The following is a 27,252-nucleotide window of genomic DNA, read 5'->3' as shown; positions in this document are numbered from 1 at the left end:
AAACTTTCTTTAGTAATACATTTTTCTATTTTATCTGATTTAGAATATGTATTGCTTTAGATTAGTTTTAGGAAGTAGATATGATGTAAGTTTTAAATACATTCTTAAAATTTTGGCATAATTAATAAATTGTATGCTAATATAGCAGAATTCAATCTAAATTATAAGAACACCTTTCTTTTTTTTTTTTTTTTTTTAATGACAAGACAGATTTGATCCTTTGAAACAGTCTTACTTTATAGCCCTAACTGGCCTGAACTCAGAATTCTCCCTGCCTCTGCCATCCGCCAGGACAAGAAGAAATATTTCAAAGTACATACAATGTGGCAGAAAATTATACTAACCACTTTACTGTGAACTATCCATGCTGTAGATGCTATTATCTCACTTTACTAAGTTCAAAGTAAGGAAGAAACTTCAGAAGGTTATAAAGTAATTAGCGGTAGGACTCAAGTCTGGCACAATTCAAACTTCTGGCTCCAAGCACACAGTATACTGTTTCCTAAGCTGTACATTCTATTTTACATTGTTGATAACTTTCCACATTCTGGGATTCTTTCTGAGAGAATGCTACATCCAACTCTTGAATGGAGTAGAACTCTGCTCCTGGCCACCTCAGAGCCTGAGTTGAGCCCAGAGTCTTCACGTCTTAGTTCCCCAGTAGAGTGTTTCCTCAGATTCTGTCACCCAGCAAGGGCAATTCCTAACTAGTGATCCACAGAGTAGTACCTCGGGCCCTGGTCCACTGGCAGAGCTCCGAGACTCTGAGATTCTTCAGTGTTGTGTAACAGTTTCCATCTGGCAAGGAAGCTCTTCAAACAGGACAGTAAAACTACTCAAAACAGCTTCAGGAAGTCCCTGAAACTAACCAGATTCATTAGGTCCCTCTCTGTCAGAGTAAACAAAAGGTGAGAGTCTCTTTCAGACTAACGGAAGCTGAGCTGAAAAAAAAAAAAAGTAAAAAAAAAAAAAAAAAGCCTCTCAGACAAGCTGTACTGCAAAGAAGACTCAGATCAGACCAGGTGCCTGGAAGAAGCAGAAGCCAGCTGAGCTGCCTGGAAGAGGTTCAGAACACAGTCACTTGGAAAGGACACGCCAACCCATTGAGCTGCCTACAGGCTGTGCAGTGTGCTTGAGGCTCCCAGTTTTTATAATCTGTCACCCATGCTGGGGTGGGTCCTGGGGATGCAGCTGTCTTTGAGTCATTCCTGCTTCTGTAAGTAACCCCTCATCCATACTCCTGTAAAAATAAAATGTATTGGCTTGCCAAGTTGGACTTTGGTGTTATCTGTACTTTGGTCTGTCGGTGGCAGCCCTATGGGGGTGAAATGTGTTTACCGACTCTCCAGGAAAAGTTTTGTCACACAACACTCAGAGTGCAACAACCCTCAGCAAACTTTCTGAGAGACTTCTTTCCATGGTCTCAGGCCAAGCCACAACCGCACCTTTCGCACATTTCCTTTTCCTAACCTCTCCCCACAGTGGAGTCCTCCCTGCCATTCTCTTTTTCTGTGTCTTAGTGTCTCTCTTCAACTCCCCCTCTCTCTGTAGATCGTCTCCGTTTCCGGATCCCGCAGAAAACTCACGTAGCGCTTCTGCTCGGTTGCTCCTCCAGTCGGCTCCGTGCTTTACCCCTCTCTGCAGCTAGCTGAGTTGGTTCTGAGCCACTGCCGTTCTGCTACCAGGCCTGGAACTAGCTTTCAGCCGGCCCACAACAGAAGCTCCGCCCCCTTCCCTCATTGGCTATCTTTCCCAGAAAGTCCCGCCCCCAGCCTCGAAGCCCGCCTCTCCGCCCGGCTTCCCTTGTTTTCATTCCCCCTGTCACACGAGGCAGTGGCAACCCCGAAGTGGGAGGGGAGAAGTCGGAGCGGAGAAGTCGTAGAGGGAAGGGGACGGGAAGAGGGCGGAAAGTGAAGGGCCCAGGGCGTCTCTCTGTCCCCGATCTAACTCAGTTCTCGACTGCTCCTGGCCGGCGTGGTATTGTGGGATCGCGGCGCCTGGCCCGAGACGCTCGCATCCGCAGGGGCGTCCACTCGAGAGCGCCTCCTGTCGTCAGTAAAGCTACTCTGCCATTCCTCGGCCCCCCAACTCCTCCCGCCCCCCATCCCCTCCTCCTCCATCCTCCAGTTCAAAATGGCGACGGCGGCGGCGGCGGCGGCGGCGGCGGCAGCGGCGATGGCTCCTCCGGGCTGCCCGGGTTCGTGCCCCAACTTCGCCGTAGTCTGCTCCTTCTTGGAACGCTACGGGCCGCTGCTGGACCTGCCCGAGTTGCCGTTCCCAGAGCTGGAGCGGGTGCTGCAGGCGCCGCCGCCAGACATCGGCAACGGAGAAGGTAAGCGATCGGCCCGAACGCCCGGCGGGAAGCGGCCCTGGCGCGCTTTAGCTCTCCACAGATACCCTGGGGCTCTGCGGCCGGCCCTCTCCAGGGATTGGGCTCCGCGGAGTCCCTACTTCGCGTAGCCCGAGGGGTTTCCTGGGTGGTGGGGAGGCGGGGCGGAGGCCCCCTAGGGCCACCGTGCCCGCGGGGACGGAGGTGGGGGCGTCGCGGGCCGGGTGTGGGCTAGGGCCCAGGAGAGGGTATTGTGCAGGGCTGACGCTCTGGGGCCGGGTCCCCCGCGCCGGTGTTGCCACCAGTTCTTATCCCTTTAGGTGGCGGGGGAAGGGGAGCGCAGGTTCCGGCCAGCTTTGCGCTTTTCTCTTCCCCTCCTCCCACCAATCCACCCCGCCGTCTCCCGAGAGGCTGGGCCCATCTTCTCCCGGCGCCCCCTCTGCTCACTCCACCTGAGTGGGCGGGGGCCTGCGGACACTCCACTCTCCCCGTGGTGGGAACTCCCCAGAGAGAGTCGGCTCCTGCCTTTTCCCGTCCCCTGGAGGGCTGGTCTAGCCCCCCAAACTCCTTCCTCCTTGGGAGATCTCCTCTGACCAGGGAGGGGGCTTCCCCCTATTCTCGCGTAGGAAGGGGAAATGAAGTCGGTCCAGCTTCTCCGCTCTAGGGAGGAGAGGGTTAATATCTCCTCCTCCATAGTTTTTCTCCTCACCACCTCCCCCAAAATAATAGAAAAGCATCTCCACTTTTCTCTATCCCTTCCCCCTATCTCGGCTACAGGGCTTAAGGGAAGAAGAAGTCACTCTTCCATTTGCTGGCTGGGGTGGGGTGGTTAGTCTGTAGGCTGGAGGAGGGGCTCAGATGGCTGGGGAAACAGTTGAAGAAGGTGCTTGTTGCTCATGTTTCTCTCTGGTGCCGCTGGTCTATTATTGGTGTTCGCAAGTGGTGCTCCTTCCACATAAGGCCACCGCGCGGGTGCAGGGCGCATGCTCTGCCTGGCCCCATTGAAACTTCCTGCTGCTGCTGCTGCTGGTCGTGGTTCTTTTGCTGGAGCATCTCAGCGTTGTGTTTGCTGCTTACAGTCTTCACACGCTGAGCGCTAACTCTCTCCCCTATTAATCCCGATCCATTCTGCTCCTTTTCTGGTACTTTATTTCCCTTAGAGAAGGCTTATTTGTGTACTTCGAACATTGCCTTTGTTTAGCTACAGCCCTTGGCAGAAGAAGAAACGTTTTCCAAATAGGTCTTCTTTTCTTCTTTTTCTTTTGATCTGCGCGTAGATGACCAGAGTGGACTGGGTATTGTACAAGGCATGATAGCTGTGACCTTTCTAAGAAAGCAGAGTTGCTTTTTTGTTCTCTATAGAAATTAGGTTCCCGATCTGATGTATTTACACAGCTAAGGAAAGACCCAAATGTGAACTCATTCAAAGTATTACCTGTAGAGAAAGTGTGTGATATACAGTGTTATTAAGTGTGTGATATACAATGTTATTAAGTATTAATCCTACAGCAGTTGTTGGTACAGCGGTTGAATACTTTCTTTCCCCTTTCTCTTTTGAGACTGGCCTGGAATTCTGTAGACTGTGCTGGCTTGGAACTCTTAGAAATCCTTCTGCCTCTGCCTGTCGCGTGCTAGGGTTAAAGGCATATGTCAGGCTCTTCATCTCTTTACTGGTTCACATTTCTTAGACTCTCTTTAGCTATAAAAGGCAAGTTTTTTTAAACTGAAATCAGAGTTAAATTACTTTAGGTTAAGACTTTTTTGCAGAATTTCTTTAAACATTAAGCTTCTAGTATATTAATTTCGTTACCAAATTATATTTACATTCTTTTTGAAGGAAGTAACCATTGTAAAGTATAATACCCTCACTTAATTTTAGGATACTTTAAAAATAATAGTAATTTATTTGTCAGATAATGTGAGAACTTGAGGGGAAATGTTTTTAGAATTTATTTGGACCAAGTTAAGAGAAAGGCATAGATTTTTTTTGGGGGGCGCCATTGCAGTTTGAATAGCAGGTAAGCTTGCATTTTCTTAATTTTTAATCATTGTGCATCATGGTATTAGTATTGGAAGAGAAAAGTTATTAGGATAGGTCTGTTTTTCTAGCATTGAACTCTGTGCCATTAGCTAAGGAAAAATGGGAAAGAAGTTGGGCTAAGAGGAATCATTTAGCTCAGCCACAGCATTACCATCTATATAGTTGCTAAGAGGACTGATAATAATAGATTCTGTCGTGGGGAATCTAAGAATAATTGTTAATTAATGTCACATAGTTAAAGACACTTGGCAAATGAAAAGTCTCTCTGAAGGTGAAAGTTTTACTGTGCAGGAAAAAGATTTTCAGAACTTGGATTATGGCATAATTTAAAATAGTTCAGCTAATGAGATTGACTGAGTCTTTTGGGCAAAGACTGATATACTAGAAAGAGTTGAAAGACCAGGGTTTGTGTTGAGCAATGTACTATATAGGTTTTAGAACAATTTGTTTCATTTATATGGACCTCACTTTCTTCAGTAGACAAAGATAGTGGCTAAGAGCCAAATGAAGTGTTACTTTTTTTTTTAAATAAACAGGTACTTACAAATATTCCCATACTACAAATTAAAGATTTTTTTAGATAAAAGATAAATGATACATAGTATCTTTTATATGTATTATTTGTAACTAGTTTTAAATTTTTGTTAAGTTGGGAATGCATGGGAGTGTCAGTCATAATCAAGTGGGTACTACTTTGTATAAGTTTTATTAAGAATCAGCTCTGTGCCATTTAAAAAGTTTTAATTGATCTGAGCAAGGTGGCACTTGCCTTTAATTCTAGTAGATCTCTGACACCCAGGCAAGCCTGGACTACAGAGTGAGTTCCAGAACAGCTAGGAGGACTACACAGAGAAACCCCATCTCAAAAAACAAACAAGCAAACAAAAAAAGAAAGTTTTAAATTTTGCTGGCAGGATAACTTAGTGGGTAAAGGCCTGGCATTGTTGTCAGACCTAATGGTCTGAGTTTGATTCCCTGAACCTACATAGTGGAAAGAAAGAACCACTTGCAAGCTGTCCTCTAACCTCTACTGGAGCTTTTTGGCATGTGTGTAGAAAGAGTGTGCAGGTATGCACACATGCTAAATTAAAAAAAATTACTTTATGCAAGCTTTGTTTTTTCCTAGTGTGAGTGGCCCTTAGAATATGCTTTTGTCTTTTCAGTCCTCTGCTCTACCAACTGGGGTATGAAAAGGGGCTAAATACTTGAATATAGCATTTAGTGAGGTAGATGTAGCAGTACCATAACATTCTTAGGTAGAAACTAGTTTACTGATTTGTTCTTGTTTAAATACTTTGTGATCTTTTTCCTAAAAAGTTGTTTGCAAGCTTTAATTTGATTTTGTAGCTTAAGTTTAGAGTGCCTTGTTCCTTAGTCAAGGAAGGTCTCATAGAAAATAGAACCAGTGTCCGTTCTAATTCCAAAACTTGATAAGTTGTTGTATGCCTCAGAGTAATACTCAGTAGGTACTTGTGGTTGTTTAAAGATAAAATAAAACCATTAAAAGTCAATTTAGTTTTTAAAAAAATGGTTAATTGTATGTGTCTGAGTGTTTGGCCTGCTTTTTTTTCACTTGTATTCGTGTGTGCCTGGGCCTCTTGGAGTCAGGAGAAGGCATCAGATCCTCTGGAACTAGAGTTACAGATGGGAGTCATCATGTGGATGCTGTGAATTAAACCTAGGGCCTCAGCAAGAGCAAGGCTCTGAACCACTGAGCAATTTCTCCAGCCCCTAGATTTACTTTTCAAATGGTTTCCAAGTACCTAATAAGTGGAACTGATGTTATTTTTTGGCATAGGGCTTCTCTAAGAAAATTGCTGAGACACTGAGGGTATCACAAATCTAAAATGCTTAAGAATTGCTGCTTTAGAGACTATTACTAAGTTTTGGGACTAGAAAACAAGAACAACTGCATCATTTATATTACAAGGAAGAGAAATTAAGACAAAGGGATAGATTTCAAGCACACAGACCTGGTCATTGGTGTTATTTAGAGTAGTTTGAAAAGTCCACCTAAGTTATCACTCATGGGTCATAGCTGATGCTAGAATAAGAAAAGGGCATTCTAAATGAAGGCATTGTGTGTTCTGCTTTACACTACCCAGGTCTGTATTTAGTATGGAACTGAAATGCTTCTGCCTAGCAGGAAGTAGGTGACTGTGGGATATAGGTAAAAATAAGGATGGACATTGTTTTTTGTCAGACTGCTAAGTGTCGTGTCTCTTTCTATGTGTGTATGTGTATGTGTCTGTGTGAACAACGTAGGGGCACATGCATATGTATATCATGGTATGGAAATCGGAGGATAATTTTCAAGAGCTAATTTTTGCCTTTTGAATTCCACTTTGTTGAAGCAGGGTCTCTCGTGTTTATGATGCTGTGTAGCCTACTAGAGCTTTGGGCCAATTCTGCTGTTCTCACCGCCTATCTTGTCATAGGAGAGCTGGAATTACAGAGGGTTGTTTTTTTGTTGTTGTTGTTGTTTTGTTTTGTTTTTGAGAAAAGGTCTCACTGTGTAGGCCTGATTGGCCTGGAACTCACATAAACATAGATCAAGCTATTTTCCAACTCAGAGATCATTGCTTTTTGAGTGCTGAGATTAAAGGATTGTGCCACTACCATCCCCAAAGAGAAGTACCTTTAGTGATCAACTTTGTGCAAGTGTGGTTTGAGAAGTGACATACATAATAATGATATTGAAATGTATGTAAGTAACATTACAGTGTAGCAATGTGTTGTTTTGCATAGCATTAAATAATTTTTTTTTTTTTGAGATGGACTTACTATGTAGCTCAGATTAACCTCAGACTTTCTGTGTATCTCAGACTAGCTTGGAACTCTATAGCCTAGGGGATTGTTGAACTTGTGATTCTCCTGCCTCATTCTCCCTAATTCTGGGAATGAGAACATTTTTTTTTTTTTAATTTGTTTTATTCTTTCAGTGCTGGGGCTCTAACCCAGGGCTTACTGTGTGGTAGTTAAGTGCTCTGCCTCTGGACCACCTCCCTGGCTGAATCTCTGTACATAGCCCAGGCATGTCCTGAACTTGGGATTCTCCTGTTGAAAAGTCCAGAGTCCTAGGAATGCCGTCATACTCATCTGTTGTTCTTAGTAACTATATATCGTCAAGATGTCAAGTATAAAAGGGTATATATGTCTTTATATTTAAGTGGAACTATAATTCTAACTTCATATTCTCTCTTCCTGGTGCATAGGTAAATTCTTTGATAGTTCTTTCTCTCTCTCTTTCTTTCTTTTTGTATAAATTTGATGAAGTAAAAAGTTGTCCATTGAGACCAGTAATACAGTCTCTTACTTTAAGTGTATCTCACAAGTGTACACATGAGTTTATAATGGCAGGTCATTGGTCAGTGTCCGTACTGAGGAAGAGCCTAGCTTGGTTGAAAACTTCCAGTTTTGGCACTTCTGATTTTGAAGAAATAAGATTCTTTATTTCTCTTTGAGTTCTACTTTGTTGAGACAGGGTATTGTTTCTGACACTATGCAGTGTATTTTTGGTACATCACAGAATTGAGGAAGCCAACAGTTACAAAAGTGGAAAGGAAGGCTATTAGCATTGTCCTAGGGCAGGAGTTAATTGGAACAGAAAAAGGTTTGGTTAATGTGAGACTCTTAATGCAAAGTGGCCTGCTTTTTTAGTCTTCCAGTTATTTAGAGATTTACTGTGAAATTTGCTGTTAAACATCTTTAGGGGCTGGCCAGATGAGTCAGCAATTAAGAACACTGGCTGTTCTTCCAGAGGACCCAGGTTCAGTCCTGGCATCCACATCATCTGTAACTATAGCTCCAGGGGATCTGATACCTTCTGGTCTTTGCAGGCACAAGACATACATGTAGACAAAAAAACCTCATACACATTAACAAAATAAGGTCAAAAAGGTCCGTAGGGGTTGGCTCATTGCATGAGGACCTTAGTTTATATCCTGAGCACCTACATAAAAGCCAGGAATGGTGGTGCATACCTATAGCTCCTATGTTGTTAGGGAGGTAAAGGGGTGACGAATGAAGTTAAGTGTTCCACTGGGATTTGTTGGTCAGCCAACCCAGTGAGTTCCTGGTCCAGTGAGAGACCTTGTCAGACAATACAGTGGAGGGCTGTAGAGGAGGATGCCTGAAGCTCAGCTCTGGTCAGCACGTTTAGGTCTACATGTGAGCACACACCACACAGGCACACACCCCACCAGGAAGAAAGGCCACACTGCTTACTTCATTAATTTAACATGTATACTGACCATCTGCTGCATGGTAATTCCAGCCATTATTGTAAGGGTTTAAAAGAAAACAAAAATGTTAGAAATGAGTCTATTTTAAAAGATTTTCTAGTTTAGTAAGAAACTAAAGTGAGTTTGTATGTTATCTTTCAAGGACATTTTTCCCCCTGGGATTTTATTAAAGGAAGTAGTAGTATATGCATTCTAGACTACACGTTCTAAGTTAAAATGATCTCTTATAGGCTTTTGGTGAGGTAGATGACCACATGTGTTGTGGAAGAATAATAGTAACTAAGTTTAAAGAACATTTAACCTGAGCTATATCTTGTGTTGGTAGATTTAAAAAAATAGACTTTTACTCTTTACTTGATGAATATGGTTTCAATACATTATTTTTCATCTCTGATTTTACTATAATATAGATGCTGTAACAGAAGTCACCAGGATGCTATCTATTTTCATTCATGTTAGAACTCGTATAGTATCAAATACTGCTTGAGAAAATAACTTCATTTAAGAAGTTATTTCTTGCCAGGCCAGACAGAACTATGTAGAGAACACTGCCTCAAAACAAAAACAAAACTCAAAACAACGAAAAAGTTATTTCTTTTAGTAAGTGGTACTTGCTTTACCTACTTGCTGTGTGCTAGGTGTATATAAAGCATTCAAATGCATTACTGTTATTTTTTTAAGGATTTATTTATTTAACGTATGTAAGTGTTCTGTCTGCTTGTACAGCCTGCATGCCAGAAAACGGCATCAGATCCCAGTACAGATAATTGTGAGCCTCCAGGTGGTTGTTGAGCATTGAACCCAGGTCCTCCTCTGGAAGAGCAGCCAGTGCTCTTAACCACTGAGCCTCTCTCCAGCCCCAGAGTGTAGTATTATATTGAGGCACATAAATAACACCCTTGCATTTGATGAGCTTATAGCTTAATAGTGAAGATAAACAATGAAGCTATAGGGTTTAAAAATGCAAAAGCCAAGCAGTGGTGGTGCATACCCTTAATCTCAGCACTTAGGAGGCAGAAGTACTTTTGTGCATTTATGGATTTCATAACAGAAAATTAGGATGACACACCTATTTTCTGCTCATTGGGTTAATGATCTTATAACACTTTTTATCTTAAAAAATTCTCAGAATTAAATACATTTTATATGCTCTCTGTTTTGATCTATTTTTATTGTGTGTGTGTTTGTGTTTGCCTGCATGTATGTATATGTATCATATACAAACAGTGCCCACAGAGGCCATCTGATCCCCTGGGACTGCAGTTATAAATGGCTATGGGCCACCATGTGGGTGCTGAGAGAAAACCTGAGTTCTCTGGAAGAGCAGCTAGTCCCCCTAATTGCCCACCCATCTCTTCAGCCCTTGAATGATGTATATTTTAATACTAATTAAAAAATGCCAAGTAAATTTGATTTCTCCTCAAATAAGTTCTAGTGGCACATTTTTCATGATTTGTAGCTTGTTTTTATTTTCTTAAACTTTAAAAAAGAAATTTATTTCATGTGTGTCTTTGTGTATGCAAGTACTACCACACTCGTATGGGGGTCAGAGGACAATAGTGTTCTCCTATCTTGTCAGACCTGAGAATTGAACTCAGGTTGTCAGGCTTGCCAGCAGGTGCCCTTACTTGCTGAGCGATCTTACTGACTCTCCAACTTTGAAAAGAAAACTTAGTTTTGGACTAGTGGGTGGGACCCAAAGTTCTATGCCTCATCATTGAGATACATCCAGAGCCTGTTTTAATTAGAAGCATACCTTTCTGAAGCGGCAGAGGGAAGGGGACAGACATGGGCAGAAGAGTATGTTAGCTTTTCATCACTATGACAAAACACCTGAATAAACAACTTGGAAGGTAGAAAGATGATGTTCGCTCATGGTTTGTAAAGTTCTGGTGGTAAGGCTAGAGGACAATATGGAAGAGGTATGAAAGAGGGTGTAGTAAATAAAGCTGCTCATTTCCTGGCAGCTAGAAACAAGGAAGGGGAAGGAGACAGAAGGGAAGAAAAAAGGAAGAAGAAGGGGAGAGAGAGAGAGAGAATGAGAGAAATCTGTAGTACAGGTCCAACAAGAAATACTCTTTAAAGGCATACCCCAATGACCTACTTCTTTCAGCTATGCCCCAATTCCTAATCATCCATTCAGCTATGAATTCATTGATGAATTAATCCATTAGTGAAGTTAGTGCCTTTATGGTCCACTCATCTCTCAATAGTATCACCAGCTGAGGAGCAGCCCTTTAATACATAGCTGTTTTTGAAGGTGGTACTTTATATCCAAACCATACATCAGGCAAATTAACAAAAAGTAAAAACTGTGCTTAGGAATGCATTTGTCCTAAGTCAGGGGACTTTTTCTATGTAAGAACACAAGAGTATGAGGGTGTACCACATTGAATCAGCACTCAACTAATGGTGACAAAGAGAAGGATGGAGAAACACTTGGCACACGCCTCCAGTAGACAGGCTAGGTTTCAGCCTTGTATACTGCACAAAGTTTACTTAAATTATAAATTCAAGTATATGGGTCATGTACTGTGTTTAAGAAAACAGTCAGAAGCCAAGATATGATGGCACACACTCAGGAGGCAGAGGCAGAGGTTCAGGGCCAGCCTTGGTGCATAGCAAGTTTGAGTTCACCCTGGGCTATATAAGAACTTGCCTGGAAAAATTAGAAACAGAAAACAGGCATTCAGAGTGAGGGTTGAGTCTGTCCTCATTCTAGATCCCAAGCCTTTCCCTTGATTTTGTTTTCATTTATCCAAAAGTAGAATTTAATTCTTCTATCTGCTTTTTCTTATATTTTTTGCAGTTCATTTTATAATAATTGTATATTTCTTTGTATACTTTATACACTTTGTATACTGTAGCTTAGGAACAGTAGTTTCCTGAAGAGGCATTCCAAAAGGGAACTTGAGTTGCACTTTAACTTTTCAAAACAAGTTTCCTGTTGCAGTGAATGCTACCATCATCTATCTATTCAGGCTACCAAGATCAGAAACCAAGGACCACACCCAGATACTAACTAATTGGTATGCTTTGTTGTTGTTTGTTATCAGTGCTTGCTGAGTCCATTTTCCTTATCCTCCTTTATACTCAGCCCTATTCTTGTTATTTGTTATCACTGTTACTCTTTACTCATGCTGAACTACTTACAAGTCCCTGAAGGTATGAAAAATTCTTCCATGGCTTATGCTTCTTCTTCCTCTTCCCTCTATACTGGCAAGTCCCTTTTCTGTGTGGCAGTGGACCATGTCAGGAAACTTGGTAAGGTTGAGTGGGTTGGAATTCCATTCTGGGAACCCAGAGAGGACGGTAGGAGCTTTATCTGCTTTTGGCCCTTACATAGGAATGTGACCTATGGTCTGGTAGACCAGAACAGAGTTTTCTGTGTTAATGAAGTATCTAGAGGCCCTGAGAATTTAGCCAATACGTTTTTCTTTTTGGACATTTTTTTTTGTAAAAGGTGTTTAATCTCTGGTCTACCCTGAGGAGGTAGTATATACCCATTTTTTATGATGAACAATCAATAAACAGTTTGGAATCAAGGACTCTCTTTCATCAAGAAGCTCTGAGGGGAGCATGGAGAAAGCCTGTCGTCAGAGTTGCGCGTCTTAAGTCTCCCGCCAGAGGCCCTTCTGCACTCTCTGAGAATCACAGCTAAGCTAAGGACAGTTGCCAATGAGCTAAGTCCTAGTTCTCCATCCTTCCAGCCCTGGGCTCCTCAGCCTGCAGACCCAGGACCCAACTCAATTTGGATGTCTAGAAGTTTGGGAGCCCCCAGCCCTGTATTGAAAGCCTGTGGACCCCCTGTTGTGTTTTATAAAAATACAGGGAGAGAAGGAATATGTTTGGATGTGCAGTCAGATGTGGGAGAAGGGAGTGCATCCATGGGCCCATGCTGAGGCATCCCTTTCCCCTGAGGGACCAGACACATGAAGGTATAGTGTAGAATAGAATTTATTCAGGGTATGGGGAGGGGAGTTGAGAGGGTAGTAGAGACAGAGAAAGGCAGAGAGAGAGAGTAGAGGAGTAGAGGTTGGCCATGAGTACGTGGAAAGAGGGAGTAAGAGACAAGAACAGAACAAGAAGGCAAGAGAAAGGAGGGGACAAGCAGCCCCTTTTATAGTGAGTTAGGCACACCTGGCTATTGCCAGGTAACTGTGGGGCGGAGCCTAGACAAAATGCAATCGCCCCCAACCCTCTCCTGACTTTTCTATTCTGTTTCTAGCAGCAACTGGATACCCTGGAGTCAGGGAGCCCCAGTTTGGCCTCTTACATCTTAGGTTGTGTTTTCCCACCCCCTGAGTGGTATATTGGAGCTTCTGGAGAGCCCATCACAGGATAACAGGTGTAGGGTAAATGTAGTCAATTTTTCATGTTTCATCTGCAGAGTTCCTATACCCCAGCAGTGAAACAGAATGGAAAGCCACATTTGGCGCCCAATGTGGGGCACATCCGGCTGATACATACCCCAACTGGTGACCCATACAGACCCACATCAAAACACAAAATTAAACAAAGACTGTGAGTAACTTGACACTAGTTCAAAAGACCTAGGCCTTCCCACTCTGAAGACAGACTGTCTGTCTTCCTCCCACTTTTGTTTTCACTGCGAGCTACTACACTGGCCTCTGTCCAAATCCAGACAGTCCAATGGACCCATTAATAAAAATTCCGATCCCCACTCCCCCCCTTCCTGCTCCCCATTCACTCCAGGCCTGCTGATACAGTGCCATCAAGTCCTATGCTTCTTCTGTTTCCTCTCTACTCTTAGGATGTACAAAAAAACCAACCTTCTCCTGCCTTCTACCAATACCAGCCAAGGAAAAACACACAGCTACATCATCAGGGCAGAGCAAGCCCTTCCCCTCCATGTAGGCAAAAAGAGCCCGCCAAGCAAAGACAAGAGATAAGATCTTCCTGCTGAGAATTGGAAAAAAATACACCTAAAACCCTTAACCCCAAGATTTCCATGCTCCTTTGTTTACGTGCTTGTTCTTTCCCTAGCAGGAACACCTAAAACAGTGTTTGTGCCTTTTAACCCAAAATCTTCATACTTCTTTATTTAAATGTTTATTTTTATCCCTAACAGGAACACCTGAAACAATGTTTGTGCCTTCTAACCTAAAATTGTCCTAAAATTTCTTTTAAACTTCAAAAATCATATTTAATCTACTCAAACAGGTCAAACCAACTACATTAATAACCATTATTTAATCCTTAGTTAACAACCAGTTTCCTTTTACAGACAAGCAGTTACTGCCTATCCCAGATACATACTTAACTTGGTATTTTCTTCCTCAGCCATCTAAAGCTGATAAATTCTCAACTCTTCCCTCTGGTTTCCTTAATACAATGCAGATAACTGCCAACTTAAAGGATGCCTTCCAGGACTAAATTCTTCAAACACCCTTCCCTTTTTTCTAGGACCATAACAGTAGCTCCTAAGCAAACTGTAGAGGCTTAACATTTACATTACCTACTCTGTACAGACATCCCTGCTGGTGTTCTGCTCCCTTCTTGTGATTACTCTACAGGTTTATCTCTACAAAAGGGAGAAAGACAGTGCTGCTGCCACAGGCCAGATGGAGACTGACCCACCATCTCTTTGGATCTGCCTGGGGCAGTAAAACTGCCTTTGTCCAGACATATCATCTGACTAAAGACTTCTGAGACAAGCAGATGCTGACAGCTTTGGGACCTTCCAGCAACAGATTAACTCTCTTGCCAGAGCCTAATGGTTACCGAACTTGGGGAAACTTACATGATATCTATGTAGATGAACCAAATGTTGTTTAAAACCGATATTAATAACCTCACAAACTATACAAACTCACTCTCAATTTCAATCCACTAAACAATTGATTTGTTCAATAACCCCTTATTCTCCTAGCCCCACGGCCACCCCTCCTTTGCCCTCTGGCTTATGTTGTATTTTATTTTGATGCTCACACCCCACCCCATCCAAAATTTTCACTACAAATAACCTAAGAAACAGTCATTCCAATGATACCTCCTCTTTTTTTTTTCAAAAAAAAGAGTTGTGGGGCAATGGACCTTGCCAGGAAACTTGGTAAGGTTGAGCAGGTTGGAAGCCCTGGAACCCAGAGAGGATGGTAGAAGCTTCACCTGCTTCCATCAGGTCCCTGTCACATGACCACACACTCTACATAGGAATGTGACCTATGGTCATGAAGATTAGAACAGGGTTCTCCAATGAGGTATCTAGAGGCCCTGAGGGTTTAGCCTATAAGCATCCCTTTCTGGACATTCATACTGAGGAGGTGGTATGCACCCATTTTCCATGATGAACAATCAGTAAACAGTTTGGAACTCTCTCTTTCATCAAGAACTGCTGAGGATAGCGTGGAGAAAGCCTTTAGCTACAGAGCTATGCTAAGTCTCCTGCAGAAGGCCCTCTGCAAAAACAGTTTGCTTAATCCTGGTTTAATTTTGTACTCAGTTATTATCATCACTCCTGCTTGAAGAGTCTAGAGCTTTTCTGTCAACAGGGTAAGATCTTTGCTCAGGGCTAGCTATGGGTTCTTGTGCATAGCTGTCACAGTGCAGTGCTAGACGGGAGCCAGGTGGCCCAGTGATTGGCAGTAAGCTGGAGCTGTGGAGCCTTGCTATTAAAATGGCCTCTAGGTCTCATCCAAGATTGGAGAGCTGGTCTGGCAGCATGGTTTCCACATCTTGGTGAGGTTTCTGCTGGCTTCTGTTGCTTTTCACTCAGATGGGACATAGAGTAAAACCTCAAACTGCTGTGTAGAAGAAGAAAAACAGTTATGTAGAATAGGCTTTGTTTGATATTTTGATTTTGTCAATATGAAGATACCATTTCAGAACTTGTTGGTAATTTTGTCCTGATGCCAAGCTAAAGTTTGTTTAACAGGTGTACATGGTGGTGAGGCCTGAAATCTCAGCACTTGGGAGGCAGATAGGAGAATTGCTACAAGTTCCAGCCTAGTCTACAGGCCATCCAGACACCATCTTGAAAAAAAAAAAAGAAAACAAAAACAGTTCATTTGATGGTTCTTAAAGAAAACGAAACCTCAACAGCTTTTTGTTTGCTTGCTATTGAAGGCAGTCTCACTGTGTAGACTTGCCTGGCCTAGAACTCAGTGTAATAGACTGACTGACTTCAAACTCATAGACATCTACCTGCTGCCGCCTTCAGAGTGCTAAGATTAAAGGGCCTCAGTTTTCAAACATTTGAAGTAATACTAATTAATACTTTCATGCTGAGGTATGATTGTAGGAAAACATTTAAGATATGTGGTGCTTTGAATAGGTATGGCTTCTATAGACTCATGTGTTAGAATGTTTGGCCCATGGGAAGTGGCACTATTAGGAGGTGTGTCCTTGTTAGAGTAAGTGTGTCATTGTGGAGGCAGAGTTTTGAGGTCTTAAGTGTTGAAGCTACATTCAGTGTGATGCATGCCCAGTCTCCTGCTGCCGGTGGATCAAGATGTAGAACTCTTGGCTCTTCCAGCACCATGTCTGCCTTCATGCTGCATGTTTCCCTCCACGATGATAATAGACTAAACCTCTGTAATTGTAAGCCAGCCTCAAGTTAAATGTTTTCTTTTGTAAGAGTTGCCATGGTCACGGTGTGGCTTCACAGCAATGGAAACCCTAAGAGGCTTTATATTCTATAACTAAATGATTGTGTTTCTATGAGGGCAGAAAACATCTCTCAGATTCATGGCACTACTTCATTGTGAACTAAATTTTGTTATTGGCTGTTCAAAAGTATTTCACTATTAGCAAAGTTCTTTCAACCTTTCACATTCAGTCACATGACCGACCCCATGTGGGTCATGAGCCACAGTTTGAGAAGCTGGGACTAGGTTGAGAGAAGACACACTAATGACTACTAGTGGCCTGCTAATGTGTGTGGTTGAATGCTTGGTTATCACTTGTCCCACAGGGAAAGTGGACAGTCCTGGTTGTGAAGCTTTGGGATTTGGTTGAGTTATCTCAGAGACTTAGTTTTGATACTTTATTCTTTTTTTTTTTTTTTGAAAAACTTTACAATTGGCTTTACAAATGTAAATGTAACTTCTTCCATGCTTAAATGTTACAAATCTTCCAGGAAAAAAAATGACAGGCTGGATTTTTTTTTATCTTTCTCACTGTGACTTTTGGAGTTTTGACTATAGTAAGACTGTAACACATTGAAAAACTGTGACTAATCAACTAATAGAAGCTGTTTGTTCATTGTGGAGCTCAAGCTAGAAGTCTGGACCCTGTAGATGTGAGGTGAGCACATCACCAGTGAGCTATAGTCCCACCACTGGAGGTTCCTTTTTATTCCCATTACAGACTTGCTGAATCTAGCTATGTATGTACTGTGGCTTCTACTTGGTCTGGGATCTGCAATCATTCTATAACTTTCTTAATTTTAAGAAAGAGGTTAATCTTATTAATATTGATTGTGATCAACTAGTTTATCTTTTTTGTCTGATTTTTGTTTTAGTTTATCTACTTATAACCTGGTTTGGTTTACAATGATAACTGTATCTTACCCTTTCCTATTTTCTCATATTTTGGATACCTTTCATCCTTAATTATCTTCCCAATTCTTATTTATCATGCTGGAAGTGCCCAGGGCTTTATGTATGTAGATAACTCTGCCACCACTGAGCTCCACCTCTGCTTTTCATTTTAATGTAGTATACTTTTCTACTCCTGTGGATATATAGAGGTCAGAGGACAACTCCTGGGACTTGGTTCTTGCTTGCCAGTTTTTGGGATTAGGGGATCAAACAGGTTATCATCTGGTGTGCAAGCACCCTTTCTCTTTTGTATATCTGTGTACCATAAGCATGCATGCAGTGCCCATGGAGACAGGAAGAGGGTTTGAATCCCTGGGACTGGATGGAATACAGACCATTGTGAGCTGCCTTGTGGATGCTGAGGAGGTGAGCCCAATTCCTCTGAAAAAATAGCCAGTGCTCTTAACCAATCAGCCCCTATTCTTTTTAAAGTGGTGTGTGTGTGTGTTGGTGTGTTAGTGTTTTGGTGAGGAGGGCATTGAGTGTGTTTCTCTTTCTCTTTCCACTTTTATTTACCTAATTTTTGAGATAGTCTTACAACCTTAACCTGAACCTGGTCTTAGAACCTGAACCTTGGCATTTCTATTAGGTTCACTTGCCAGGATTCCTGGGATCCATTTGTTTCTGCATACTCAATATGGGGGTTATAGGCACATGTTTTGTAGGTGCTGAAGATTTGAACTCAGGTCCTTTTGCTTTCACAGCAAATGTTCTTATTCACTGAGCCATCTCCCTGGCCTTTATTCTATCTAGGTAGACACAAACACATAGCTCAAGTACACGGTGTATATTGAGTCCATTATACAGATAAGGAGTACCCAAGTGTTGGGCTCAAAGTTTATGAAAGCCTTGATACCACAAAAGGCTGTTTAGTAGTAACATTTGAGTTGAAGTTGTGTTTGGAAAGAACATTCTTTTACCTGTTACATACAGTATTAGACACCATATGCTAACTCTACTAAGTGGGATTTTTCTGTTTGTCTCTAGGGCTGATAGTAGTGCATAGTATGTTTTACTAAGACTATGTTAGATGAATGTAATAATTTTATTTGTGTATGTGGTGTGTGTGGGGGGGAGTAGAGGGTGCTTTTTCCTATATAGGTCAGTGGTAGATGTTGGTTGTCTTTCTTCACCATACCTGGAGCTCACTGATTGACTAGACTGGTAACCAGCAAGTCCCTGGGATGCTCCTGTCCAGCTGCAATTACAGTTGTGCACCACTATGCCCAGGTTCTGTTTGTTTGTTGTAACGAGTATTGTTCTTTTATAGAATGTATTCATGTGTCTGTCTGAGTGTCCTTATGTGTGTGTATGAGTGCCTATCGGGACAGAAGAGGGTGTCAGATCCTCCGGAGCTAGAGTTACTGGTGTTTATGAACCACCCAGTATGGGAGCTGGGAACTTGATACAGGTCTTCAGCAAGGGCTCCTGAGCTCTCTCTCCAGCCTCCTATAATCAGGTTTTACGTGGATGCTGGTGGTTAAACTCAGGGACTCATTCTTACGTAGCAAGCACTTTACATATTAAGTCACCTCCTCAACCTCCAATACAAGACACGTCACAGCTTCCGATCCAGACTTTACCTCAGTTCCACATCCAGCCTGTTGTGTAGTTATTTTAGTATTATAGTGTTTTTTTTAATTTAGTATTTCTCAACAATATTTAAATGACATGTGATAGTCTTCTTATCACTGTTCTGATGATTTCCATAATTTCCCTCCTTAGATTTATTCCTTTTTGTGATAGATCTTTTCCAAACAAGATCTTTAAGCAGTAAACTTTCAGTTCTGGCATGATTGCCTTTTATTCTGACTACTGCTTAAACTGAAAACAGTTGGTCCAGTAGTTCCTTCCAAAAGTTTGATAATACACCTTAAAAAAAGCTTCTGGCATCTACTGTTACTGGTGAGGAACCTATTAGTCTGAGTCTTATTCCTTTGTAAGTGGCTTTTTTTCCTTCCAGAAAGATTTTATTTTTTTATTACTTTCTATTTTATGTATATGAATGTTTTGTCTACATATATGTCTGTTTATTGCTGGAGTTGGTGGTAACATGAATCTGGGAGAATGGAGCCAATACATAAGGTGACTAAAGTTTCATGCAGTAGCCAACTTTATTCAAAGGATCAGACAATTTATACTCTAAGAGTTAAGAAGAGTCACATAGTATAGTGTACAATCAAAGGACAAGCCACACAGCAAAAATGTGTTTTTCCATAGGGGCATATAAGCAAATGATAGGCAACTGTAATAAATACTTTAAAGGGAACTCCTATCTGCTACATCTGGGAGGAGCATAAAAGCACATTCCTAGAGCAGTTCTTTGTTTTTGAAGAAACTGAGGTCACAAGACTCTTGGTCCTGTTTTCTTGGAGTATGTGTTTGATTTTTGCTGCATTATCTTTTTTTTTTACAAGTACTTAGAATAATTCTTGGATTGTGATTTGGCATTGTCCCCTCTATTTATTTTAATTAATTAACTAATTAATTAATTATTTTGAGACAGAGTTTCTCTGTGTATCCCTGGCTGTCTTGGAACTCACTCTGTATGTAGACCACACTGTCCTTGAACTCACAGAGTTCCGCCTGCTTCTGCCTTTTAAGTGCTGGGATTACAGGCTCGCACTACGACTACCCAGCTGACAGCTGACTCTTTTTTTTTTTGTTTTTTGTTTTTTTGTTTTTTGTTTTTGTTTTTGTTTTTTTGTTTTTCGAGACAGGGTTTCTCTGTATATCTCTGGCTGTCCTGGAACTCACTCTGTAGACCAGGCTGGCCTTGAACTCAGAAATCCGCCTGCCTCTGCCTCCCGAGTGCTGGGATTAAAGGCCTGCACCACCACAGCCCGGCTGGATCTCTTATTTTTTTAATAGCACGATATCCAGAGTGGTTTTGATTTGAGATGTTGTAGCTAAATCTAATTGTCATTTGGTGGTTCATGAGTGTCCCATAAGCAAGCAAATTATAAACAGAATAACATTAGACTGTTTAAAGCATGTCTTATACTCTGGCATTAAGAGCAGGGATCAACTATGTCAAGTTCTATTAGCTACATTATTACATTGATCTGAAATATCCAGAGAGAATAGCTTGGAAAGAAACCTGTGTGTTCTGGTATCTTGTGGAATGTAAGCCTATATTTGTTTTTAATAGGAAAACAAATGTTATGTCCTGTACAGATAGAAAGTGATTTAAATTCCAAGGAAAAAGTAAACTCATTCAGATGACTGCATGAGTCTGTTTCAGTCCCACAGTCCAGTCATAACAGCATAATTAGAAAAGGTGGCTTCTCCCTTGATGCATAGGACCTTAACTTGGCCCCAGGTGGACAGACTTGACTTCTGATGATGTGTTCGATGATGTTGATATGTTAGTTGGAGGTTTGCTATCTTTCTGGTGACTTCCACTGTCTCCTTGCCCATCTCCATTGATGGTCTGGGGCTGGAGGAGCTGAGGGAACCATAATGTTTCAGTGAATCCATCCGCCCTTTCCAAATTGTTCTTTTCTGGAGAAGTAAAAATAGGGCAGGTTAATGCATCAGCTTGCTTATTTCCTTCTGCAATAAAGTCAGGGTTGTTAGCGCATGAATGAGTATGAGTCTTGCTGGAAATAACCCTACAACATAAGCAGAGTTTGCAATCACATTTGTGGTGGTTTGAATATGCTTGACTCAGGCAGTGGCACTATTAGGAGGTGTGGCTTGGTTGGAGTAGGTGTAGTTTTTTTTGGAGGAAGTGTGTTGTTGTGGGGATGGGCTTTGAGAGAGCTTCCTTTTAGCTACCTGGAAGCCAGTCTTCTACTGTTTGCCATTGGAACAAGATGTAGAACTCTCAGCTCCTCAAGCACTAAGTCTGCTTGAATGCTGCCATGCTAAAGCCTTGATAATATATTGAACCTATGAACCTGTAAGCTAGTCCCCATTAAATGTTATAATTTATAAGAGTTCTTGGTCATGGTGTCTCTTCACAGCAATGGAAACTCTAAGACAATATTTAAGGGTTTATGGGCTAATTGTAGTAAGTGAGTCAAAATAGCCAGTTTTACCTGTTGAGCTGAAGAAAAAGGTATTGATAGATTGATGAATATCTGGACAATTACTCCCTTCTGTACCATTAAATGAGCCATTAATAAAATAAGTATCTTCCTGTGGAATGGGAAAGGTTGGGCAATTTTTGTTAGTACAAATTCAGTTTGTATGAAAAAAATTTCATAGTTTACTAGATAGGTAGTGATTTCCTATCCTTCCATAGTAATCTGCAAATGAAACCTGAAAATCCATAGAGTTCTGTAACACTCTTAAAAACTGATTCTTAGTTAAGGATAAGATAATGTAGCCGGGCGGTGGTGGCGCACGCCTTTAATCCCAGCACTTGGGAGGCAGAGGCAGGTGGATTTCTGAGTTCGAGAGTTCGAGGCCAGCCTGGTCTACAGAGTGAGTTCCAGGACAGCCAGAGCTACACAGAGAAACCCTGTCTCGAAAAAAACAAAAAAAAAAAAAAAAAAAGATAATGCAGCAAGGATCAAACACATATACTGTTAACAATGAGTCCTCTCCTGATTTACTAATTGAGAAGAAGAGTAAGTTAGTATTTTATGGCCCTTATGGTATAAATAAATTTATTCCAGAGGTTTATATCTTGTGCTATAATAACTGTAGGAGACAATTTAGTGGGAAAGAAGTAAGTTTAAAGATAGTGAAGGGTCCATGTGATGCACAGGTGCCTCGTTTAGTCTAGATTCAAGTAGCTGTAGATTTTTCTTGCCTTTTGTAATAGGTGAGAACTGTCCAATGCTGCTTCTCTTTCTAGAGTTTTAAATAGATTGGTTAGCATAATTAGGTGCATATTTTGATATTCCTGAAATTGCATTGGAAGTACCTGGCTCATGAGGCCAGGGAGGAATTAAGAAATTGATTTTGTTTTCCTGTCCTGCTTTAGCTTGTCTTGGTTGTAAAGTTAGCTTTTTTGCAGTCTCTGCTCAGTCCTCATGGAAAAGTGGAGAGAATTCAAGTTTAGATTGACTATCACAATCCTCACTCCATGCTTCAAGGTCCTTTTCAGGCAGTAGAGGACACACATCTGAAGGAGGCTCCAGTAAGCTGCTGAGGGAACTGTCACCAGCAGGGTTATCAGAGGTGCTGCTTTCACTTTAGATTTTGCCTTAATGGAGAAAAAAAAATTACTTTTACTAATTTTTTTATTGGATATTTTATTTACATTTCAGATGTTATCCCCTTACTCCCCCAGGAACCCCCTATCCCATCCCTCTTCCTCCTGCTTCTACGGGGATGTGCCCCCACTTACCTCCCCAGTCCCACCTCCCCACCCTTGAATTCCCCCACACTTGTTGTCCAGCCTTCATGGGACCAAAGATCTCCTCTCCCATCTATGCCCAACAAGGCCATCCTCCCCTACATATACAGGTGGAGACAGGCTGGTGGTTTAGACTCTGGGAGCTCTGGTTGTTTGGTATTGTTGCTCTCCTCATGGGGCTGCAAACCCTTTCAGCTCCTTCAATCTTCTCTCTAACTCCTGAATTGGAAATCCTTTGATCAGTTCAGTGGTTAGCTGTGAGCATCTGCCTCTGAATATGTCAGACTCTGGCAGACCTCTAAGGAGATAGCTATATCAGGCTCCTGTCAGCATGCACTTCCTGACATCCACATCAGCGTCTACCTTTGGCGACTGCGCATGGGATGGATACCCAGGTGGAATGGTCTCCAGATGGCACCTCCTTTAGTTTCTGTCCCATGCTTTGTCTCCATATTTGCTGCCTTGAGTATTTTGTTACTCCTTCTAAGAAGGACCGAAGCACCCCCACTTGGCCTTCCTTCTTCATGAGCTTCAAGTGGTCTGTGAGTTGAATCTTGAGTATTTCAAGCTTCTGGGCTAATTTCCAATTATCAGTGAGTGCATACTATGTGTGTTCTTTTGTGCTTGGGTTACCTCACTCAGGGTGATATTTTCTAGTTCCATCCATTTACCTAAGAATTTCATGAATTCATTTTTAATAGCTGAGTAATACTCCATTGTGTAAATGTACCACATTTTTTTTTATTCATTCCTCTGTTGAAGGACATCTGGGTTCTTTCCAGCTTCTGGCTATTATAAATAAGGCTACTATGAACATAGTGGAGCATATGTCCTTGTTACATGTTGGAGCACCTTCTGGGTATATGCCCAGGAGTGGTATATCTGGGTCCTCAGGTAATGCTATGTCCAATTTTCTGAGGAACCGCAGACTGATTTCCAGAGTGGTTGCACCATCTTGCAATCCCACCAACAATGGGGGAGTGGTCCTCTTTCTCCACATCCTCGCCAGCATCTGCTGTCACCTGAGTTTTTGATCTTTGCCATTCTGACTGGTATGAGATGGAATCTCAGGGTTGTTTTGATTTGCATTTCCCTGATGACTAAGGATGCTGAACATTTCTTTAGGTGCTTCTTGGCCATTCGAGTTTCCTCAGTTGAGAATTCTTTGTTTAGCTCTGTACCCCAGTTTTTGATAGGGTTATTTGGTTGTCTGGAGTTTGGTTGTTCTTGAGTTCTTTGTATATATTGGATATTAGCCCTCTATCGGATGTAGGATTGGTAAAGATCTTTTTCCAATCTGTTAGTTGCCATTTTGTCCTATTGACAGAAGCTTTGCAATTTTATGAAGTCCCATTTGTCCATTCTTGCTCTTAGAGCATAAGCCATTGGTGTTCTGTTCAGGAACTTTCCCCCTGTGCCTAGGTATTCGAGGGTCTTCCCCACCTCCTCTTCTGATAGTTTCAGTGTATCTGGTTTTATGTGGAGGTCCTTTATCCACTTGGACTTGAGCTTTGTACAAGGAGATAAGAATGGATCGATTTCCATTCTTCTACATGCTGACCTCCAGTTGAACCAGCACCATTTGTTGAAAATGCTGTCCTTTTTCCACTGGACAGTTTTAGCTCCTTTGTCAAAGATCAAGTGACCATAGGAGTGTGGGTTCATTTCTGGGTCTTCGATTCTATCCCACTGATCTTCTTGCCTGTGTCTGTACCAATACCATGTCATTTTTATCACTATTGCTCTGTAGTATAGTTTGAGGTCAGGGATGGTGATTCCCCGAGAAGTTCTTTTATTGTTGAGAGTATTTTTCGCTATCCTTGGTTTTTTGTTATTCCAAATGAATTTGAAAATTACTCTTTCTATCTCTGTGAAGAATTGATTTGGAATTTTGATGGGGATTGCATTGAGTCTGTAGATTGCTCTTGGCAAGATGGCCATTTTTACTCTATTTATCCTGCCAATCCATGAGCATGGGAGATCTTTCCATCTTCTGAGATCTTCGATTTCTTTCTCCAGAGACTTGAAGTTCTTGTCATACAGATATTTCACTTGCTTGGTTAGATTCACACCAAGGTATTTTATATTATTTGTGACTATTGTGAAGGGTGTCATTTCCCTAATTTCCCTAATTTCTTTCTCAGCCTGTTTATCCTTCAAGTCAAGGAAGGCTACTGATTTGTTTGAGTTGATTTTATATCCAGCCACTTTACTGAAGTTCATCAGGTTTAGGAGTTCTCTGGTAGAAGTTTTAGAGTCACTTAAGTATACTATCATATCATCTGCAAATAGTGAAATTTTGACTTCTTCCTTTCCTATTTGTATTCCTTTGACTTCCTTTTGTTGTCTAATTGCTCTGGCTAGGACTTCCAGTACTATATCGAATAGGTAGGGTGAGAGTGGGCAGCCTTGTTTAGTCCCTGATCTTCTTAGTGGGATTGCTTCAAGTTTCTCTCCATTTAGTTTGATGTTGGCTACTGGTTTGCTGTATATTGCTTTTAGTATGTTTAGGTATGGGCCTTCAATTCCTGATCTTTCCAAGACTTTTACCATGAAGGGATGTTGAATTTTGTCAAATGCTTTCTCAGCATCTAGCGAGATGATCATGTGGTTTTTTTTTCTTTGAGTTTGTTTATATAGTGGATTACATTGATGGATTTCTGAATATTGAACCATCCCTGCATTCTTGGGATAAAGCCTGTTTGATCATGATGGGTGATTGTTTCGATGTGTTCTTGGATTCGGTTTGCAAGAATTTTATTGAATATTTTTTGGCATCAATATTCATAAGGGAGATTGGTCTGAAGTTCTCCTTTTTTGGGTCTTTGTGAGGTTTAGATTTGAGTGTGATTGTGGCTTCATAGAACGAATTGGGTAGTGTTCCTTCTGTTTCTATTTTGTGGAATAGTTTGAAGAGAATTGGTATTAGGCCTTCCTTGAAGGTCTGATAGAATTCTGCACTAAAACCATCTGGTCCTGGGCTTGTTTTGGTGGGGAGACTTTTTAATGACTGCTGCCATTTCTTTAGGGGTTATGGGACTGTTTAGACGGTTTATCTGTTCCTGATTTAACTTTGGTACCTGGTATCTGTCTAGAAAATTGTCCATTTCATCCAGATTTTCCAGTTTTGTTGGGTATAGGCCTTTGTGGTGGGATCTGATGATTTTTTGAATTTCCTCAGTTTCTGTTGTTATGTCTCCCTTTTCAGTTCTGATTTTATTAATTTGGATACTGTCTCTGTGCCCTCTGGTTAATCTGACTAACGGTTTATCTATCTTGTTGATTTTCTTAAAGAACCAGCTCCTGGTTTTGATGATATTTTGTATAGTTCTTTCTGTTTCTACTTGGTTGATTTCAGCCCTGAGTTTATTTCCTGCCGTCTACTCCTCTTGGGTGTATTAGCTTCTTTTTGTTCTACAGCTTTCATGTGTGTTGTCAAGTTGTTAGTGTGTGCTCTCTCCAGTTTCTTTTTGTAGGCACTTAGAGCTATGAGTTTTCCTCTTATCACTGCTTTCATGGAGTCCCACAAGTTTTGGTATGATGTGTCCTCATTTTCATTAAATTCTAAAAAGTCTTTAATTTCTTTCTTTATTTCTTCCTTGACCAAGTCATCATTGAATAGAGCGTTGTTCAGTTTCCATGTGCACGTTTCCATTGTTTTTGTCATTATTAAAGACCAGCCTCAGTCCATGGTGATCTGATAGGTTGCAAGGTTTTATTTCAATCTTTTTGTATCTGTTGAGGACTGTTTTGTGACCAATTATGTGGTCTATTTTGGAGAAGGTACCATGAGGTGCTGAGGAAAAGGTATATTCTTTTGTTTTAGGATCAAATGTTCTATAGATATCATTTAAATCCATTTGGTTCATAACTTCTGTTAATTTCATTGTGTCTCTGTTTAATTTCTGTTTCCATAAACTGTCCTTTGCTGAGAGTGGGGTGTTGAAATCCCCACTATTATTGTGTGAGGTGTAATGTGTGTTTTGAGCTTTAGTAAAGTTTCTTTTATGTATGTGGGTGCCCTTGCATTTGGAGCATAGATGTTCAGAATTGAGGGTTCATCTTGGTAGATTTTTCTTTTGATGAGTATGAAGTGTCCTTCCTTATCTTTTTTTATTACTTTTGGTTGAAGGTTGATTTTATTTGATATTAGAATGGCTACTCCAGCTTGTTTCTTGGCACCATTTGCTTGGAAAATTGTTTTCCATCCTTTTACTCTGAGGTAGTATCTGTCTTTGTCACTGAGATGTGTTTCCTGTATGCAGCAAAATTCTGGGTCCTGTTTATATATCCAGTCTGATCGTCTACGTCATTTTATTGGAGAATTCAGTCCATTTATGTTAAGAGATATTAAGGAAAAATGATTGTGGCTTACTGTTACTTTTGTTATTAGAGGTAGAATTATGTTTGTGTAGCTATCTTCTTTTGGAGTTGTTGGAAGATTACTTCCTTGCTTTTTCTAGGTTGTAGTTTTCCTCCTTGTGTTGGAGTTTTCCATCAATTTTCCTTTGAAGTGCTGGATTTGTGGGAAGATATTGTGTAAATTTGGTTTTGTCATGGAATATCTTGGTTTTTCCATCTATAGTGATTGGGAGTTTTACTGGATATAGTAGTGTGGGCTGGCAATTGTGTTCTCTTAGGGTCTGTGTGATACCAGTCCAGGATCTTCTGGCTCTTATAGTCTCTGGTGAGAAGTCTGGTGTAATTCTTATAGTTCTGCCTTTATATGTTACTTTACCTTTTTCTCTTAGTTCTTTTAGTATTTT

General features: G+C 41.3%; 2 protein-coding genes across 3 annotated transcripts in view; one reads left to right on the top strand and one right to left on the bottom strand.

Annotated features, from left to right (window-relative positions):
• The window catches only part of Aamdc (adipogenesis associated Mth938 domain containing), a 34,832-nt gene extending 33,123 nt beyond the window's left edge, over positions 1–1,709 (bottom strand). For both annotated transcript variants that reach the window (XM_028770588.1, XM_028770587.1), the window contains exon 1: positions 1,587–1,709. The gene's annotated coding sequence lies outside the window, so the exon portion shown is untranslated. The remainder of the gene's footprint in view (positions 1–1,586) is intronic.
• A 424-nt stretch (positions 1,710–2,133) lies between these two features.
• Positions 2,134–27,252, top strand: part of Rsf1 (remodeling and spacing factor 1) — a 111,087-nt gene continuing 85,968 nt past the window's right edge. The window contains exon 1 of the mRNA XM_028770612.1: positions 2,134–2,332. Coding sequence (XP_028626445.1) covers positions 2,134–2,332 — 199 coding nt within the window. The remainder of the gene's footprint in view (positions 2,333–27,252) is intronic.

The sequence above is a fragment of the Grammomys surdaster genome, unplaced genomic scaffold (assembly GCF_004785775.1).
Source record: "Grammomys surdaster isolate TR1022 unplaced genomic scaffold, NIH_TR_1.0 203, whole genome shotgun sequence".
Classification (NCBI taxonomy): Eukaryota; Metazoa; Chordata; class Mammalia; order Rodentia; family Muridae; genus Grammomys; species Grammomys surdaster.
The sequence above is the reverse complement of the archived record's forward strand: the minus strand, read 5'-3'. Positions and strand labels throughout refer to the sequence as shown.